Source organism: Rhincodon typus, chromosome 31 (assembly GCF_021869965.1).
Source record: "Rhincodon typus isolate 14 chromosome 31, sRhiTyp1.1, whole genome shotgun sequence".
Classification (NCBI taxonomy): domain Eukaryota; kingdom Metazoa; phylum Chordata; class Chondrichthyes; order Orectolobiformes; family Rhincodontidae; genus Rhincodon; species Rhincodon typus.
The window spans coordinates 22,901,840-22,918,873 of record NC_063362.1 but is presented as its reverse complement, the minus strand read 5'-3'; the positions used below and the strand labels follow the sequence as shown (position 1 = coordinate 22,918,873).

General features: G+C 46.5%; 1 protein-coding gene across 1 annotated transcript in view; it reads left to right on the top strand.

Moving 5' to 3' along the window:
- LOC109913883 (forkhead-associated domain-containing protein 1-like) overlaps nt 1-17,034 on the top strand; it is a 140,214-nt gene that overhangs the window by 38,082 nt on the left and 85,098 nt on the right. The window contains exons 14-21 of the mRNA XM_048614895.1: nt 239-382; nt 2,019-2,211; nt 3,462-3,532; nt 4,285-4,422; nt 6,905-7,012; nt 7,778-7,867; nt 10,549-10,786; nt 12,888-13,000. Coding sequence (XP_048470852.1) covers nt 239-382; nt 2,019-2,211; nt 3,462-3,532; nt 4,285-4,422; nt 6,905-7,012; nt 7,778-7,867; nt 10,549-10,786; nt 12,888-13,000 — 1,095 coding nt within the window. The remainder of the gene's footprint in view (nt 1-238; nt 383-2,018; nt 2,212-3,461; nt 3,533-4,284; nt 4,423-6,904; nt 7,013-7,777; nt 7,868-10,548; nt 10,787-12,887; nt 13,001-17,034) is intronic.

The following is a 17,034-nucleotide window of genomic DNA, read 5'->3' as shown; positions in this document are numbered from 1 at the left end:
CAGGGATCCTGAGGCCAATTGGAGGACCTGAGTTCAGGCGACCACAAAGCCTGGGACTTCCAGGCCTGTGTAGCTCAGGAGCACAATCAGCAGAACATCAAGCCAGGGAGGCAGAGACGCACTTAGATTAGTTCAGTGCATGAAGCCTATGTCTTTCTCCACCATGTGCTGTAGCTTGCTGATGGGGATTGCGGGCCAACTCTCTGTGAAGCTCCTTCTCTGGGTTTCTTATTTTCAGGTGATTGAGCAGATGAAGCAGATTATCGATGAGCGGGAGGAGTTCAAGGAGAAGCTACAAGGTGAACTAGATTGGAAAGTCTCGGAGGAGGAGAGACGGCTTACCAACACAGAGGGGCTGAGGAAAGCACTGGATGAGATGGAGGTTAGCTGCAATGCACAAAGTGACTGCTTGACTAGGGTTCAGATCTGGAGTTCCTGACCTGACTGAGCCATGCCTTTGAACCTTTGTACAGATTACACAGCCTCCATCACTGGTCCTCTGGAGGAGCCTTGCAATGCTTGAAGATGATCAGTCCTGTTTGGGAATCGCCTCATCACTTCTGAATGCCCCTCTGAGGTCATACCCCTTGAGTTTGTTCCTTTGACTGTGAGGCCATTCAGTGTCAGAATTAAAAATCATGGCCTTCACATCAAAATCCAATGTCTCTCCATAGGAGAAGGATGGACAAGATCCTGGAACCCTGTCCCACCATTCCGCCAGATCATGGCAGGTCTATATGTCAAATTCATCTGCCCGCTGGGGTTCCATATCCCTTTATTATTGCCCTGACCTAACATAAGCTTTTCAGGTCACCTTCCCAGGCTACCCATTGCCAGGTTCTACCCTTCAGGTTTGGCCAAGAGCCAGATATCTCCAAGCTGATCCATAACAACCAGCATCAAGCAGGAAAGACTTGAATTCACTGGATGTCTCAAGGTGCTTTACAACCAATTGAAGTACTTATCTATTCATATAATCAAATTAATATAACAAATAGCCAGCTTGCACAAAGTTAAACCCCTACATATGCAATGTAGTAATGACCAGATAATCCTTTATCGTGTGTGTTATTGATTGAGGGAGAAAAATTGACCAGGACACTAGGGATAAATCCCCAACTCCTCTTCAAAATAACGTTTATATCCACTTGAACAGTCAGGTGGGGTCCTGGTTTAACGTTTCATTGAAAAGACAGTGCCTCTGACACTGCAGCTCTCCCTCAATACTGCAAAGGAAGTGTTAGGCTTGATTTTTGTGCTCATATCCTAGCGTGGGATTTGAACTCATGACTTTGTGATTCCAACTGAGCTACAGCCATTACAAATGGGCGGGTAACACTTCCCTGTGAGCTTCTGCCCTCCATGTGACAGTGCAGGCCGAAAATCATGAACAGCCCAACTAAGTGTGGAAGGTGGTCACAGATTGGCAAATGATTGACAGAGCAACAGCAGAAGGATATGACACTCCCATCAATCAGCTGACCTGCTCCAGAGGGTTCCCTACCCCAGGGCATCTATCCGAAGACAGCCCAACATTCCAGTATCACCCCCAGGAATGTCATCCATTGGAATGGATATTGGATTGATCTGAAACATTGCCCTTTGTTTCCATTGAAGTTGATGGAAATTGAATTCAGGAGAGATATATAAAGCAGGCTGCCAGTTTACAGTCATACATTGGAAACTCTTACACAATGTAAAGATATAACACTTTCCAAGTTTGTTACAAGGTACAGACTCATCTCCTCCACAGTTAGGTTCAGGGATTATGTGAACCCACAGCTTGTGAGTGAGTAACAACTGCTGCCATCACAGTTAGTATTTTCTGAGCTGCCTGGGGCTTTAGATGGTCCTATTGACAATGTCACAGCTCTGTGTCCCATTGTCAGGCTGTCTCTTGGAGACTTTTCCTTCACATCTTCACCTGAGCTACTTCCACCTGCTGCAGGTTACAGAGTTGTGTTGGTATGAGTGACTGGGCTTTCTTAACACAGACTGTAAATTGTATTTATCACCAGGCCCGCCTGCGGACTGACTTTGGGAACCAGGTGAAGGAAGAACTCGAGATGCTACAAGGACTCTCCATTGATCAGAGCCTTCTTTGGGTACAGGAAGTGGTCACTGGCATTTTAAGCCTCATGTTGTCGTGGCAACAGCAGTTAGAGCAGAGCCTATTGGACGCTGGGATAGATACATCCAGCTGTGAAGGAGGTGACAACATTGTTCATTAACGGTGGGGTGGGCTGGTGTCATAGGGAATCTGACATTGCAATGTCAACCCTTGGGAGGTCAGTTAAAACAGAGTCCCATTCTGGGTAAAGGTTTGGTTCACCCTCTGAATGGGTGAAAAACCTGGAAGAGATCCTTTCTACTCTGAGAATCCTTGAGACTTTGTGGAAAACCATAAACTGATTTATTAGATAAAAAAACTGTTTAAACCTATAAGTGGATGAAGTATAGTAACCCCTAATAGGGTTCACTACTTTGTCATAGCTAGACCCCAACCTTTCCCATTACAACTGCAACATAAGCCACTCCTGAAAACCATGTTTGGAGTCAAGTTTTTTTTTTTAACAGTTCATTCTTGGGCTGTGGTCATTGCTGTCATTTATTGCCCATCCCTAATTGCCCTTGAACAGATAGTTGAGAGTCTCATTCTTGAACCATTGCAATCCACATGGTGTAAAGACACCCACAGTTAAGGAGGGAGTTCCAGGATTTTGACCCTCTGATAATAATATCAGGATCTGTGTGACTTGGAGGGGAACTTACTGCTGGGGGTGTTCCCTTGCATCTGCTGTCATCGTCATCGGTTTGGAAGAGTTACTTAATGAGTTGCTTCAATGCATCTTGTACATGGTAGACAATGTTGCCGTTGTGCGTTAGTGGCTGAGGAAGTGAATATTGGAGTAGCTGTTTGAGGCATCGATCAAATGGGCTGCTTTGTTCTGGAAGGCGTTGAATTTCTTGAGTGTTGTCGGAGCTGCACTCATCCAGGCAAGTGGGGAGTATTCCATCACACTCCAGACTTGTGTGTAGTGAATGGTGGAGAAACTTTGGGGAGTCCAGAGGTGAGTTACTCGCTGTGGAATTCCCAGCCATTGACCTGCTCTTGCAGCCATAGCATTTACGTAGCTAGTCCTGTTTCTGGTCAATGATAATCCACAGAATGTTGATGGTGGGAGATTTGGGTGATGGTAATGCCAGTGATCATCCCGGGGGATGGGGGTTGGGTGTTGGTGGGGGGTTGAGTATTAAGTTCTCTCTTGTTGGAGATGAGATGTTGTGAAACACCCTTCTCCGAGGTGAGGCTTGAGGCGTATCGACAGGACAGTTTTGAGGGAACTGCAGACTTGCAGTGACTAACCTGGGACTTGATAGTTCGGAGGGCTGAAGGTTAAGGATGAATCATTATTTAGAATGGGGGCAATGTCACCCTGTTCTATTTTGTTTCTTTGCAGGAATCATTGGATACTTTCAGCTGCTGCAGGAGAAGCTTCATGGGGAAGAGGAGCAGATAAAATCATTGCAGGTACAATACGAGCGTTCTAGAATAGACCAGCAAAGCCCTTAGTCAGCAATTGATAATGCATCCCTGTTCACAACCAGGAACCAATACATGGACTCACACAGCAGCAGGGAGCCAGAGCATACACAGTGTCTATCCTTACCTAGTCCCCAGACATATTTCAGCACAGGAGCTGAAATATTTATGTTTGTGTATGTAATCATGCTATCTTTCTCAGACCAGTTAGCAATCTGCCTTGCTGCCCCTACAGACAAGCAGCTTCTCCCCATAGATTTTGGACAGGATCTGAGTCCTCCCTGAATTTTTCTGCCTCTGTTCTGGACTGGCAGTGTAATTACTCACTGAGACATTGAGACTGGGGCTGCAGTTTAATACCATATATCAACAGATGCTTTCCAAAATCACTAAGGTGCCTGGTACAGCAATATTCCAGAACCCTGTTCCCTCAGGATTAGAAAAATAAATTATAAGACTGACTTGCGAACTCTGCTGTAGGTTTTAATTTCATGTCTTCATACCTCTGATTGCCACACCCACTCAAATAGCCTTCACTCCAACTCCAATTATTTTTATGAGCAACAGTTGAAAGTTTTGGAAGGAGTGGGTGATTGTTTTTCATGCCCCTAGGATTTTGCTGCCTGCAGTTGTGTCCTGGAGATTAGTCATTACCTCCTGGGCCTTCCAGCTCAGTCCTGGGATATTGCAACCTGGCTTTTGACCCAATGCAACCTAACTGCCTGAATATGTCACCCCAGGAACAGGTGGATCAGGTGCAGAGCTCCCGGGAGAGTGAGAGCCAGCAGCTGCTAACTGAGCTGAGGGCAGAGTGGGAGCGACAGCTGGCAGAAGAGATAAGGCATTCGCAGGCAGAGATTCAGATAAAGCACGACCAGGTAAACAGTCTTTGCCTTGATGCTAGAGTGGGTCTACATGTTTCCATGATTTTATTCTGCTCGTCTTTTAACATTGGTATCAATCCCATGACTGTGTCTCTTGTGCTTAGCGTCAGGAAGCATGTCACTGGGTTGTATCTGGCCAGTCAGAATGAACCATAAAGTGGCCTGGAATTACCTGTTGGTCATTTGATGACTGGTTCATAGAATCCCTACAGTGTGGAAACAGGCCATTCGGCCCAACAAGTCCACACGGCCGTTCTGAAGAGCATCCCACCCTGGCTCACTCCCTTAACCCAATATTTCCCCATATCTAACCCACACATCCCTGAACACTATGGGCAATTTAGCACGGCCAATCCACCTTCTCTGCACATCTTTGCACAGTGGGAGGAAACCGGAGCACTCAGAGGAAACCCACACAGACACAGGGAGAATGTGCAAACTCCACACAGACAGTCGCCCGAGGGTGGAACTGAACCCGGGTCCCTGGCGCTGTGAGGCAGCAGTGCTAACCACTGAGCCACCGTGCCGTGTGGTTCTGTGGGTGGGATTTGAATTCATAAAGTGCTGCGCTGATAGTCTTAACGTACCACTTCTATGTGTCCTTGCCCCGAGGACAGTGTTTGTTGCTGGGATGCCCTCTGACAGTACCTGCATGGCTGTGAAACAACGTGCAGATAAAATGTGTTGTAATTCGCTGCTAAACCTGAACCTGATCTTAGCCAATCCTCACCAGCTTTCACATTTAAACATAGGCAGTAGTCCCATCGGTGATCAGGAGCGGTTATTCTGGCAGAGATTTTACAGATTGAGCAATAATGCAGGAGAAGTTAAACCTGAATGGAATACGTGCATGTACCATAGATCACTCAGAAGGAGGCACAGTTGCAACAAAGATAGTAAGATCTGCAGATGCTGGAGTCAGAGATAACACAGTGTGGAGCTGGGTGAACACAGCAGGCCAGGCAGCATCAGAGGAACAGGAAAGCTGACGTTTCGGGTCGGGACCCTTCTTCAGAAAATATTCCAGAACCCTGTTCCCTCAGGATTAGAAAATAAGTTATAAGCCTGATTTGCAAACTCTGCTGTAGGTTTTAATTTCATGTCTTCATGCCTCTGATTGCCTCGCCCAGTCAAATAGCCTTTATTCCATTAGAATGGTCCCGACCCGAAACGTCAGCTTTCCTGTTCCTCTGATGCTGCCTGGCCTGCCGTGTTCCTCCAGCTCCACACTGTGTTACAATTGCATCAGTGTCAAGAGCATGTGAATGTTTGATGTGACAGGAGCAGGAGAGAGGCTGGTGAGCAGTGCCCGAGGTACACTGTAGTTTAGAGCTGTATGGACTTCATTCTCGGGTCTTAAAAGTGGTGGTGTTGGTTTTAATTTCCCAAAATTGCTTTGATAGATGCACAGTCCCATCAGTTTGGAAGATAGCGTAATGTATCTCCTGTAGTTAGAACGAGAGGGAGACAGGAAGCAAGAGACCACTTCACCTAACTTCTGTCATAGGCAAAATGTGTGAATGTATCAAAGAGAGTGAGCAGAAAAGGTTTACAAAAGTGGACAAGCCATTTCAGTCAAGCGGAAAGTTTGGAGAAGGTGGTACTGTTTCCTTGGGAGAGGAGAATGTTCAGAGGAGATTTGATGGAAGGGTTTGAAATCAAGGGGGACCTGGAGGGAATGGATAGGGAGACATTGTTTGTACTTATTAAATGGATTGCTAAACGGAGGGCACAGTTTAAAGCAAGCAAATGGGAAGTGAGAAAAAAACAACTGGTTCACACAGAGCGTAGATCAAGGATGGAATGCATTCCCTGGGAGTGTAGTTTAATCAAGACATTCAAGAGGGCTTTGGGGGTCGTGATTTAAATGGAAGCAGTGTTACAGGGAAAAGGCAGGAAATTAGCAAGAAGTCCCACTGTTCACAGAGATTGTGCTGACATGATGGGCCAAATGGCCTCCTTCATAGAATCCCTACAGCGTAGAAACAGGCTATTTGGCCCAACACATCCACACTGACTCTCTGAAGAGCATCCAACTCACCCACCTGCTGTATCCCTGTCACGCTGCATTTCCCATGGCTAATCCACCTAACCTACGAATCCCAAGACACAATGGGTAATTTAGCATGGCCAATCCAACTAACCTGCACATCTTTGGATTGTGAGAGGAAACTGGAGCACCCGGAAGAAACCCACACAGACACAGGGAGAATGTACAAACTCCACACAGACAGTCACCCAAGGGTGGAATCGAACCCGGGTCCCTGGCGCAGTGAGGCAGCGGTGCTAAACACTAAGCCACTGTGCCATCTCTATTCACTGTTGGAACAATTCTGTTGCAGACTGAGAGCCCAGGGTACATCTGGGGGCAGAGTTCAGGTCAGAGGGTGCCTTCAGACGGATGTGGGAGGTGGTGAACAGACGGTCCCATGTCCATGGGGTGAGGCTTTAATGAGCTGTACTGTGTTTCCCACAGCAACTGGCTGAGGCGCTGGCTCGGGAGAGAGAGAGGGGAACAGAAGCAGCGGAGGAGGAGAAGAGGAGGCGAGAGGAAGTGGAGCTGCACCTTGAAGAACTGAATGAGGTGAGAGGCAGGGTGTTGCTGGAGCCTGGCTGGAACCAATGCACAGGAGCTGAGGGCTGCAGCCTTGCAGCAACAATGCATGGGGTGGAGATGCTGTGCCGAGGAATGTAGCAGTAGTGCATGAGACTGGGACTAAGGCATGGCTCTTGGAGCCCCTTTGGGGGTGGGGTCTCATTCTCCTAAACCCAGCACTCTTGAGCTGTGAGGCATCTTCTGGAATTCTGTGTCCGGTTCTGGTCACCCAGTTATAGGAAGGATGTTACTGTCAGAAGAGATTTACCAGGATGTTGCCGGGTATGGAAGGTTTGAGTTATGAAGAAAGGCTGGGACTTTTTTCACTGGAACGTAGGAGGTTTATAAAACAGTGAGGGTATAGATAGGGTTAATGGTAGGTGTTTCTTCCCTAGAATGGGGAATTACAAGACTGCAGGCATTTTTTTAAAGGTAGGAGGACAGAGATTTAAAGAAGACATGAGGCAAATTTTCTACACAGAGTGTGGTTCGCGTGTGGAATGAACTTCCTGAGGAAGAGGTGGATGCGGGCACAGTTACAGCATTGGAAAGACATTTGGATACGTACATGAATAGGAAGGGTTGGGAGGGATATGGGCCAGGAGCAGGCAGGTGGGACTAATTTATTTTGGGATCATGTTCAGCAAGGACTGGTTGGACTGAAGGGTCTGTTTCGGTGCGGTATGACTCTATGACTGAGAGTATCTGATTGCTGTGGGTGTTACCACATTTCCTGTGTGTTCTCGTTCACAGAATATGAAGGTGAAGGATCAGGAGACAGAGGCTCTGAAACTGCAGCTGAGCAACACATCACAAGAACTGGAAGGAGTGAGGAAGATTGAGGTATGGTATTGTCTAACACGCATGGGCGCTTTCAGCTGAAACTAAGTGAAATAGTAAACAGCAAAGTCTCTTGAAGCTAAAGTGTGACAGTAAGATGGAGATGGGGGTCATGGAGTCAAATGTGGCATGGTGGCTCAGTGGTTGGCACTGCTGCCTCACAGTGCCAGGGACCTGGGTTTGATTCTACCCTCAGGTGACTATTTGTGTGGAGTTTGCACATTCTCCCTGTGTCTGTGTGGGTTTCCTTCGTGCTCCGGTTTCCTCCAACAGTCCAAAGATAGGCAGGCTAGGTGGATTGGCCAGGCTAAATTGCCCATAGTGTTCAGGGATGTGTAGATGAGGTGGGTTATAGGGGGATGGGTCTGGATGGATGCTCTGAGGGTCGGTGTGGACTTGTTGGGCCGAAGGGCCTGTTTCCACATGGTTGGGATTCTATCAAAAAATGACCAGAAGAGAAATTTAGGATTTGTGAGGGAACCTTGCGTCAAACAAAGCAATCCACATGTCATTGATCCTCTGAGTAGGATAGCTGAGGATGAAATCCTGGAATGATTTAACAAGCAGTTCAATTTCACCTGGAGCCAAATGGTTTTCCTCATCTGTATTTATTTATGCAATGCATGTTTCCCTCCATTTAACAAATCCTCCTTTTGAACTGCTGGATGGTTTATGTTGAATATCTTACAGTTCTGTGCAGAGACAATTAGTATAGGACAGAGATAGTAGGAACTGCAGATGCTGGAGAATCCGAGACAACAAGGTGCAGGGCTGGATGAACACAGCAGGCCAAGCAGCATCATAGGAGCAGAGAGGCTGACGTTTCGGGCCTAGACCCTTCATCAGAAAAGGGGGAGGGGAAGGGGGTTTTGAAATAAATAGGGAGAGAGTGGGAGGCGGATAGAAGAGGGATAGAGGAGAGGATAGGTGGAGAGGAAACAAACAGGTCGAAGAGGCGGGGATGGAGCCAAGAAAGGTGAGTGTAGGTAGGGAGTTAGGAAGGGGATAGGTCAGTCCAGGGAGGACGGACAGGTCAAGGGGGCGGGATGAGGTTGGTCGGTAGGAGATGGAGGTGCGGCTTGAGGTGGGAGGAGGGGATAGGTGGGAGGAAGAACAGGTTAGGGAGGCAGGGACGAGCTGGACTGGTTTTGGGATGCGGTGGGGGGAGGGGAGATTTTGAAACTTGTGAAATCCACATTGATACCATTGGGCTGCAGGGTTCCCAAGCGGAATATGAGTTGCTGTTCCTGCAACCTTCGGGTGGCATCGTTGTGGCACTGTAGGAGGCCCAGGATGGACATGTTGTCTGAGGAATGGGAGGGGGAGTTGAAATGGTTCGCGACTGGGAGGTGCAGTTGTTTGTTGCGAACCGAGCGTAGGTGTTCTGCAAAGCGGTCCCCGAGTCTCCGCTTGGTTTCCCCGATGTAGAGGCAGCCACACCGGGTACAGCGGATGCAGTATACCACATTGGCAGATGTGCAGGTGAACATCTGCTTGATGTGGAAAGTCTTCTTGGGGCCTGGGATGGGGGTGAGGGAGGAGGTATGGGGGCAGGTGTAGCACTTCCTGCGGTTGCAGGGAAAAGTGCCGGGTGTGGTGGAGCTGGAGGGGAGTGTGGAGCGGACAAGGGAGTCACGGAGAGAGTTGTCCCTCCGGAAAGCAGATAAGGGTGGGGAGGGAAAGATGTCTTTGGTGGTGGGGTCGGATTGCAGATGGCGGAAGTGTCGGAGGATGATGCGTTGGATCCGGAGGTTGGTGGGGTGGTACGTGAGGACGAGGGGGATTCTTTTTTGGTTTTTATTGCGTGGACGGGGTGTGAGGGATGAGGTGCGGGAGATGTGGGAGACACGGTTGAGGGCGTTCTCGACCACCGAGGAGGGGAAGTTACGGTCCTTGAAAAACGAGGACAACTGAGATGTACGGGAGTGGAATGCCTCATCCTGGGAGCAGATGCGGCGGAGGCGAAGGAATTGGGAATAGGGGATAGCATTTTTGCAGGAAGGTGGGTGGGAGGAGGAGTATTCTAGGTAGCTGTGGGAGTCGGTGGGCTTGAAATGAATATCGGTTTCTAGGTGGTTGCCCGATATGGAGACAGAGAGGTCCAGGAAGGGGAGAGAGGTGTTAGAGATGGTCCAGGTAAACTTAAGGTTGGGGTGGAAGGTGTTAGTGAAGTGTATGAACTGTTCGAGCTCCTCGTGGGAGCACGAGGCGGCGCCGATACAGTCATCAATTTTTTGGTTTAAAGTGCTTTAAAACATCTAGTCCATGCATCAGCTTGTTCTATAGCTTTTTCTGCTTCTCAGTCCAAACCCCAGCTTAATCGATCAAGTACAGTGAGCGGCAATAGTAAACAGACTCACCTAATCAAAGTATTGAACACCGCATTCTAGCATTCCCAATGTTTTGCTGGATGATTCATGGATCTACCCTGAACCCATTCAGTAGGTTTCAAACTCTGGGAAATTGATAGAGTGAGAGGAAACCTGCTTCCACAAGTGCCGATTAATGAACTGAGGCCTAGCCCCACTCATTCGATTGCAGTTCTGAAGGTTCATTGCCAGGACCTCCAATGTACTGACTCTTGTCTTGCAGTGTGTTGTGTGAACCCTCCTTTTCTGTTTTCTTCCTCCAGTTACTTTTCCACCTCTCTGTCCCTTTGCTGTGACCCCTCTCTCTTGCCACAGGTTGATTTGCGAGAGGAGCTGGAAGCTCAGCAGAGACGTCAGAAAGCCGAGAGCGAGGGCTTCAGGGGTCAAATTGAAGAGGAGAGGCGCAGTCACCTGGATGAGCTGTCAGAGTTCAAGGAGCAAATCCGGCAGCATTCCCGGACAATTGTGGCTTTGGAAGAGAGACTGCTCACTGTTACTAAACAGCTCCAAGCAGGAGAGGAGGAGAAAAGGATCCTAACAGGAAAACTCAGGGGTAATTGTACATTGTACACAGGCTTAAAAGACATTATGTTGAAAGCTTGATAAAATTGACATGCAATACATCAAAGGAATTATGGTGATGTTGTTATTAATACAAATTGCTATATGGTCTGGGAAGATTTTGCAGGACAGAAACACAGGAGAACAATGAATGAGCATTATTTTAGAATGAAAGGCTAGAAATTCTCGGGCTCCAAAGATCATTTGGATTTGGGTTTAGAAGCTGAAATGTCAAAGTCTTCCAGATGGCCTAAAAATGAAGCATAAAGTAGGCTGCATGTTACCTGGCAAGTTAGTAGCTTGGGCAAATAGGTGTTGGTTAGGAATTCATAGACCCATAGGAGTCTACAGCATGAAAACAGGCCCTTCGGCCCAACTTGCCCATGCTGCTCAGTTTTCACCATTTAAACAAGTCACATTTACCTGCGTTTTGTCCATACCCCTCCATACCTGTCCCATCCATGTACCTATTCAAATGATTCTAAAATGACAAAATTGTACTCACCTCCACCATTTCCACTGGCAGCCTGTTCCAGACACTCACCAGCCTCTGTGTGAAAAAATTCCCCCTCCGGACCTTTTTGTATCTCTCCCCTCTCACCTTAAACCTATGCCCTCTAGCTTTAGACTCCCCTCTCATGCGGAAAAGCTGTTGGCTATCTACCTTATCTATGCCTCTTATGATTTTATAGACTTCTATATAAGGTCATCCATCACTCTCCTTTGCTCCAGTGAAAGAAGTCCCAGCCTATTCAACCTCTGCTTATAATTCAAGCCTTCCAGACTAGGAAGCATTCTAGTAAATCTTTTCTGCAATACTCTAGTTTAATAATATCCTTTCTATAGTAATTTAATGTAAAGTGAGTAGAAAATTTCTTTTAAAAAGCAGAACAGATGGATTTAGTTGTTTAGATCCACAAACCTTTAAACCTGGTAGGAACACAAGATGGTTTTGCAGTGTTCTAGAATGTAGGGGGCCCCCGATTGTAACTCAATGTAACTGAGTGGATCATGAATCAGGGCCAGAGGGATTGAAAAGGATATAACAAGGTGTAGAGCTGGATGAACACAGCAGGCCAAGCAGCATCAGAGGAGCAGGAAAGCTTACTGTGCCCCCAGTGGCACAGTAATTAAAATTGGAGTTACTTAGACCAAATTTGGAGGAGCACAGACATCTCAGAGGGCTATACGGTTTGAGGGGATTACAGAGATAGGGTGATGCAAGGCCATTGAGGGAACTGAAAACATAGATTGAGAATTTGAAAATGGAGGTGTTAACTAATCAGGAGCCAGACTACGTCCGTGAGCAGAGGGTGATAGGTGCATGAGACTTGCAAGTTAGGAGATTGGTAACAAAGGTATAGGTGACCTTGGGAGACCAGCCAGGGGTGCATTGGAACAGACAAACCCAGAGGTAACTCAGATTTGGATGACGGTTTCAGCAGCAGATGAGCTGAGCCAACCTGGAGACAGGCTGTGCTTGGGACATGCAGAAATACGTGGTCTCAATGATTCGCTCAGAAATGAGGCTGATGTGGGCAGCTCGCAGTGGGATCATGTACGACTCGCAGTGGGATCATGTACGACTCACAGTGTCTGGCTCAGCTACAGACAGTTGCCGTATGAAAAAGATGGACAGGAAAGATCTGGTGTCTCCTGACCAGACACCTCATCTCCCAGCCCTGCCTCCCATAGTTCCATAACCATGTCATTTCCCACAAGAGAGAGTGCTCCGAAACACAGGGCCAAACAGGAGACTATACTTTGGAAAAATTGGTCTCTGACGATCAGGTGATCAGTCGATCCAATGTTAACTGTTGATCCATTTACCTTTCTATATGATACCATCTTTGTCACAGCCAAGAACTGGTCCAGCATTCCTCTTAGAAGCTGGGAGAGAGTTGACACACTCAGCACTTGCAGAGAATTTCCGTTAAATAGAGCCCACGCCGCCAGACCATATGATGCCCTACAGGTCCCCCTCGCTGGAGCACACTGCCCTGAAGCGGCTTTGACTTGGAATTGGGGGGAGGCAGCAATGGAGGTCCACTACTACCAGCTGACAGCAACTGCTTTTGGTTCTCTTTTCACAGAGGCTAGGGGGAAACTGGAAGAATGGGAAAGGAATTGCACTGTGAGGCAGCCTGTCCAGGCACTGCCAGCAGTAGGAGCGCCAATCATGCCAGACACACATGCCCAGGAACAGGCATGTGCCATACTCCAGTAAGTGTCTTTCTGAGTCGAACTGAATGCTATATGGATTTCCATGAGAGTTAGTTCACCAGGACTGGAGTGGGGCAACGTCCCATCACAATAAACAGTGAGTGTTTTACCAAAGATCCATCTTTTACACCAGAATGAATTGACAAAAATAAGCATCTTGAGTGAGTTCCAGTTCTTTCAAATGATGAACTGAAACAGTTACATGTTACACAGCTGGCTGTTAATTTATGTCCCATTATCTCTACCAGTGTTTGCAATCAGTTCCTATTTATTATTCGTCAGTTCAGGGCTGAACCAGTGGGAACTGCTGTTTGATGGAGGTGGTTTCACTTTGCTGTGGGGGCCAGTGTAGCTCAGTTGGCTGGACGGTTGGTTTGCAAGGCAGTGCGACGGTGACAGGGTGGGTTCAATTCCTGCACCAGCTGAGTTTATCTCCTTCTCAAACTCTCCCCTCACCTGAGGTACAGTGGCCCTTGAATTAAATCACCACCAGTCATCGCTCTCTCTCGAATAAGAGAGCAGCTCTACAGTGTGGTGCAGTGCTGGTATTCTGCCACTCGAGGGCGGTGTTGCAGTATGTAACAGCACACACAACAGTTTAACACACAACTTCATGGGCAATGGTCAGGGAGGAGAGTGGAACATTCTGGAACTGTGGGGACACAACCACAAAATCCTTCCCAATTGTCCTCCAAACTAAAGGCCCGGACTTTTGAGGTCTGTGGTGTGGATTTCTCCTTCGTTGTCATCGGTTCAAATCAAACGGATCTCCTCGCTTCCCGCGATACTGATGTCATCAAGTTGGGCACGAGAACCAATCTCATGGATGTATTCCCACAGACAGCAAACCAGGAAGTATAAAAAGCACTGAGCTCTGTGTTCTCCTCTACACTGAGGAGGCAAACGTAGACAGAACTAAAATCAGAAATTGCTGGAGAAACTCAGCAGGTCTGGCAGCATCTGTGGAGAGAAAGCAGGGTTAACAGTTTGGGTCCAGTGATCCTTCTTCAAAGCAGACGTAAAGCGGGTGACCACTTTGCGAAGCACCTCTGGCCATAAAAATGGACTTGAGTGTCCAGTTGCCTGCAACTTCAACACACCTTTTTTCTATTGCAACATTTCTATCTCAGGTCTGCCACGGTGCTCCAGTGAAGCTCAACACAAGCTGGAGGAACAACAAATCATCTCCTGCCTAAGTACTTTACAGCCTTCAGGACTCAACATTGAGTTTAACAATTTCATGTACACTTCATATACATTACCCAGCCCCACATCCTCAGTCCTGCTCTGTATTGATCCCTCACAGCACATCCAACTCATTTTCAAATATTCACAGTTCCCATTAGCACCCATTCAGCATTTATTTCTCTCCCGGCTTACTATTAGCAATTACTGAGTCAGATGGGTTTTTAAGACAGCAGTCACCATTTGGCTAGCTTTTAGTTCCAGGCCTTTTTCTACCACTCACCCCCGCCACCCTCACAATTCAGATTTTACTATCTGCTATAGTGGGATTTGAACCCATGTCCCCAGAGCATTAGTTTGGAGTTCTGGATTACTGGGTCAGTGATATTACTGGGATGACACTGCCTCATGTTTGAGCTGAATGCAACATGAAAGGATAAAGGAAGAGCAAAACCAGCAAAATGAAAATGAAAGCACAGAGAGTTCAATCTGCGTTTTTTTTTTAAATTTAAAGTTGTTGAACCCATTGTTGAGAGTCCAAAAGCATTTCTCTCCACTGATGCTGCCTGACCAGCTGCGTATTTCCAGTGTTTTTTTTCTGTTTTCATTTCAGACCCACAGTGTTGTCCAGCTCTTGTATCAGAGGGAGCTTTGTTGTGCATCTAAAGCTGTGGCTGCACCTTACTCTGATGGTCTGCTCCTGACATCTGCTCCTGTTGTTCCCCTTCCACAATTTGTATCTGGCACACCGATGAGAACAGAAGACATGCTACATTGCTTCAATGACCACAGAAAGCCATGTTATGCTGTTAACATCGGTCACTTTCAGAGCCCCTCTTTCATGGTGGAAGGCTAAACAACTTGCTGATTGAGTGTTGTTTTTTAAAAGCTGTAAGTGTTTAAAGTGTTTGACTAACTGTTCTTGATGCACTACTTTGATGAATTCCTTCAGATGAACCCAGAACAAAAGGAGGAAGTCTTGATGACAGCCTGTTCCTTCAGGCGTTTCCCTTCTCCAGTGTGACTGTATATTGCTCTGTAATAGGGTTTGATGTCAATCCATATTGACATTCATTGGAAATGTACTGAACCCTGGGTTTCTGTAGCTCACTGAAGTATAGGAGCATCTTCAAAAGTAACGGAGCCATTTTTCTTTCATGTTCTCAGCTAAACGTTAGAAGGTGCAATGTATATTTGTACTTGACACATTTCCAAGAAACTTATCTATATAATTCCCATTGAGTCATCATCAAACCTGCAGAAACTGGTTCCTAAGTAAGAGGTTTAGGATAACTGGTTCTGAATGAATTGTGCAGGATTTCTCCAGACTCTCATTTGGCTTTAGCTCTTTGTTATCCTGGAGTTGGTTCTCTTTCAGTCTCTTAGCTCAATTTTCACGAGGAAATAAATATCATCAAATTCAAATTTAAACACCTCAAGTGCTGCTCATCTCCACTGGTAGCAATAGGTTGTGGCTAAAGATCAAGTATAATTGCCACATCCATTTTTGTCTTTTTGACTTAATTAAAGTTACAGTCTGCCAGTTTTGGATTTTGTTTTGGTGGTTTGTGCCCATGTATGACTCAGGTTTCTTTTGTTCCTTCAGAGCAGGAACAAGCTAAAGGTAATTTGACTGAATCTGTTCCCAGATCCTAATGGTGACCTGGTTAACCATGTGACTAACCAGTGAGCATTAGGTGTGGTGCTGAAATTTGCAAATGATACGAAATTGGAATTGCAATGAATGTAATTTCCAGCAAGCATTTGATAAGAACCCAAGGTTGTAAAAGAAAATGGCAGTTCATATTATAGGAGGTAACGCAGTGTCTTAACAGACCTAAAGAGACTTGCAAAACTCCACATACAACCCACAGAGCGCAAAGGCAACAATGTGGGCAGGGAAATGGCAACAAAATTTATTCCAACAAAGTGTGAGGTGGTTTAGACTTGTTATGCATAGTATTGGGAAGACTCCGCACACACGCACACACACACACACACACACACAAAGCCCAGGTTCTGAATAGGGAGGAGCTGAGCTGTCAAGTTGTGCAGCTGAGCTGCTGTATCAGGCTGTACAGGTAAGCTGGGATGTCAGTCTGTACAGGGGAGTTGTAGTCCTGTGCTGTACAGGTGAGCTGGGATGTCAGTCTGTACAGGGGAGCCTTTCAGTATGATCATGGGTGATCACAGTTACATATTTCCACACCCCCTTGATAATCTTTTAAATTCTTGATAAAGAAAATCTATCTACCACTGCCTAAAACATAGACAAGGACTCTGCTTCCAGCATCATTTCAGGGAGAAATTCATGACCCTTTATGTGAGATGTTTTCCCTCATCTCTGTTTTAAACAGACACCTGATTTATAAATGGGACCTCAGTCCTAAATTCTACTTTAATGGGAAATGTCCTCTCCACATCTCCATGGCAAGACCATTCAGGATTTTATATGTTTTAATCAGGTCACCATCTATGTTCCAATGGATGCAAGTCTAGCCTGTCCACCTTTCCTCATAAGACAACCTACGCATTCCAGGTCTCAGTCTAGTAAAACTTCTCTGAACTGCCTCCAATACATTTACATTCTTCCATAAATAAGATGACCAATACTGTGCACAGTTCTCCAAATACAGTCTAACCAGTGCTCTGTATAATTGAAACATGACCTCCCTTCTTTTGTATTCAGTTCCCCTTGTGACAAATGATAACATTCTACTAGCATTCCTAGTGACCTGCTGTACCTACATACTAAATAAAAACCAAAAGAACTGCAGTTGCTGTAAATCAGGAACAAAAACAAAGTTGCTGGAAAAGTTCAGCAGGTCTGGC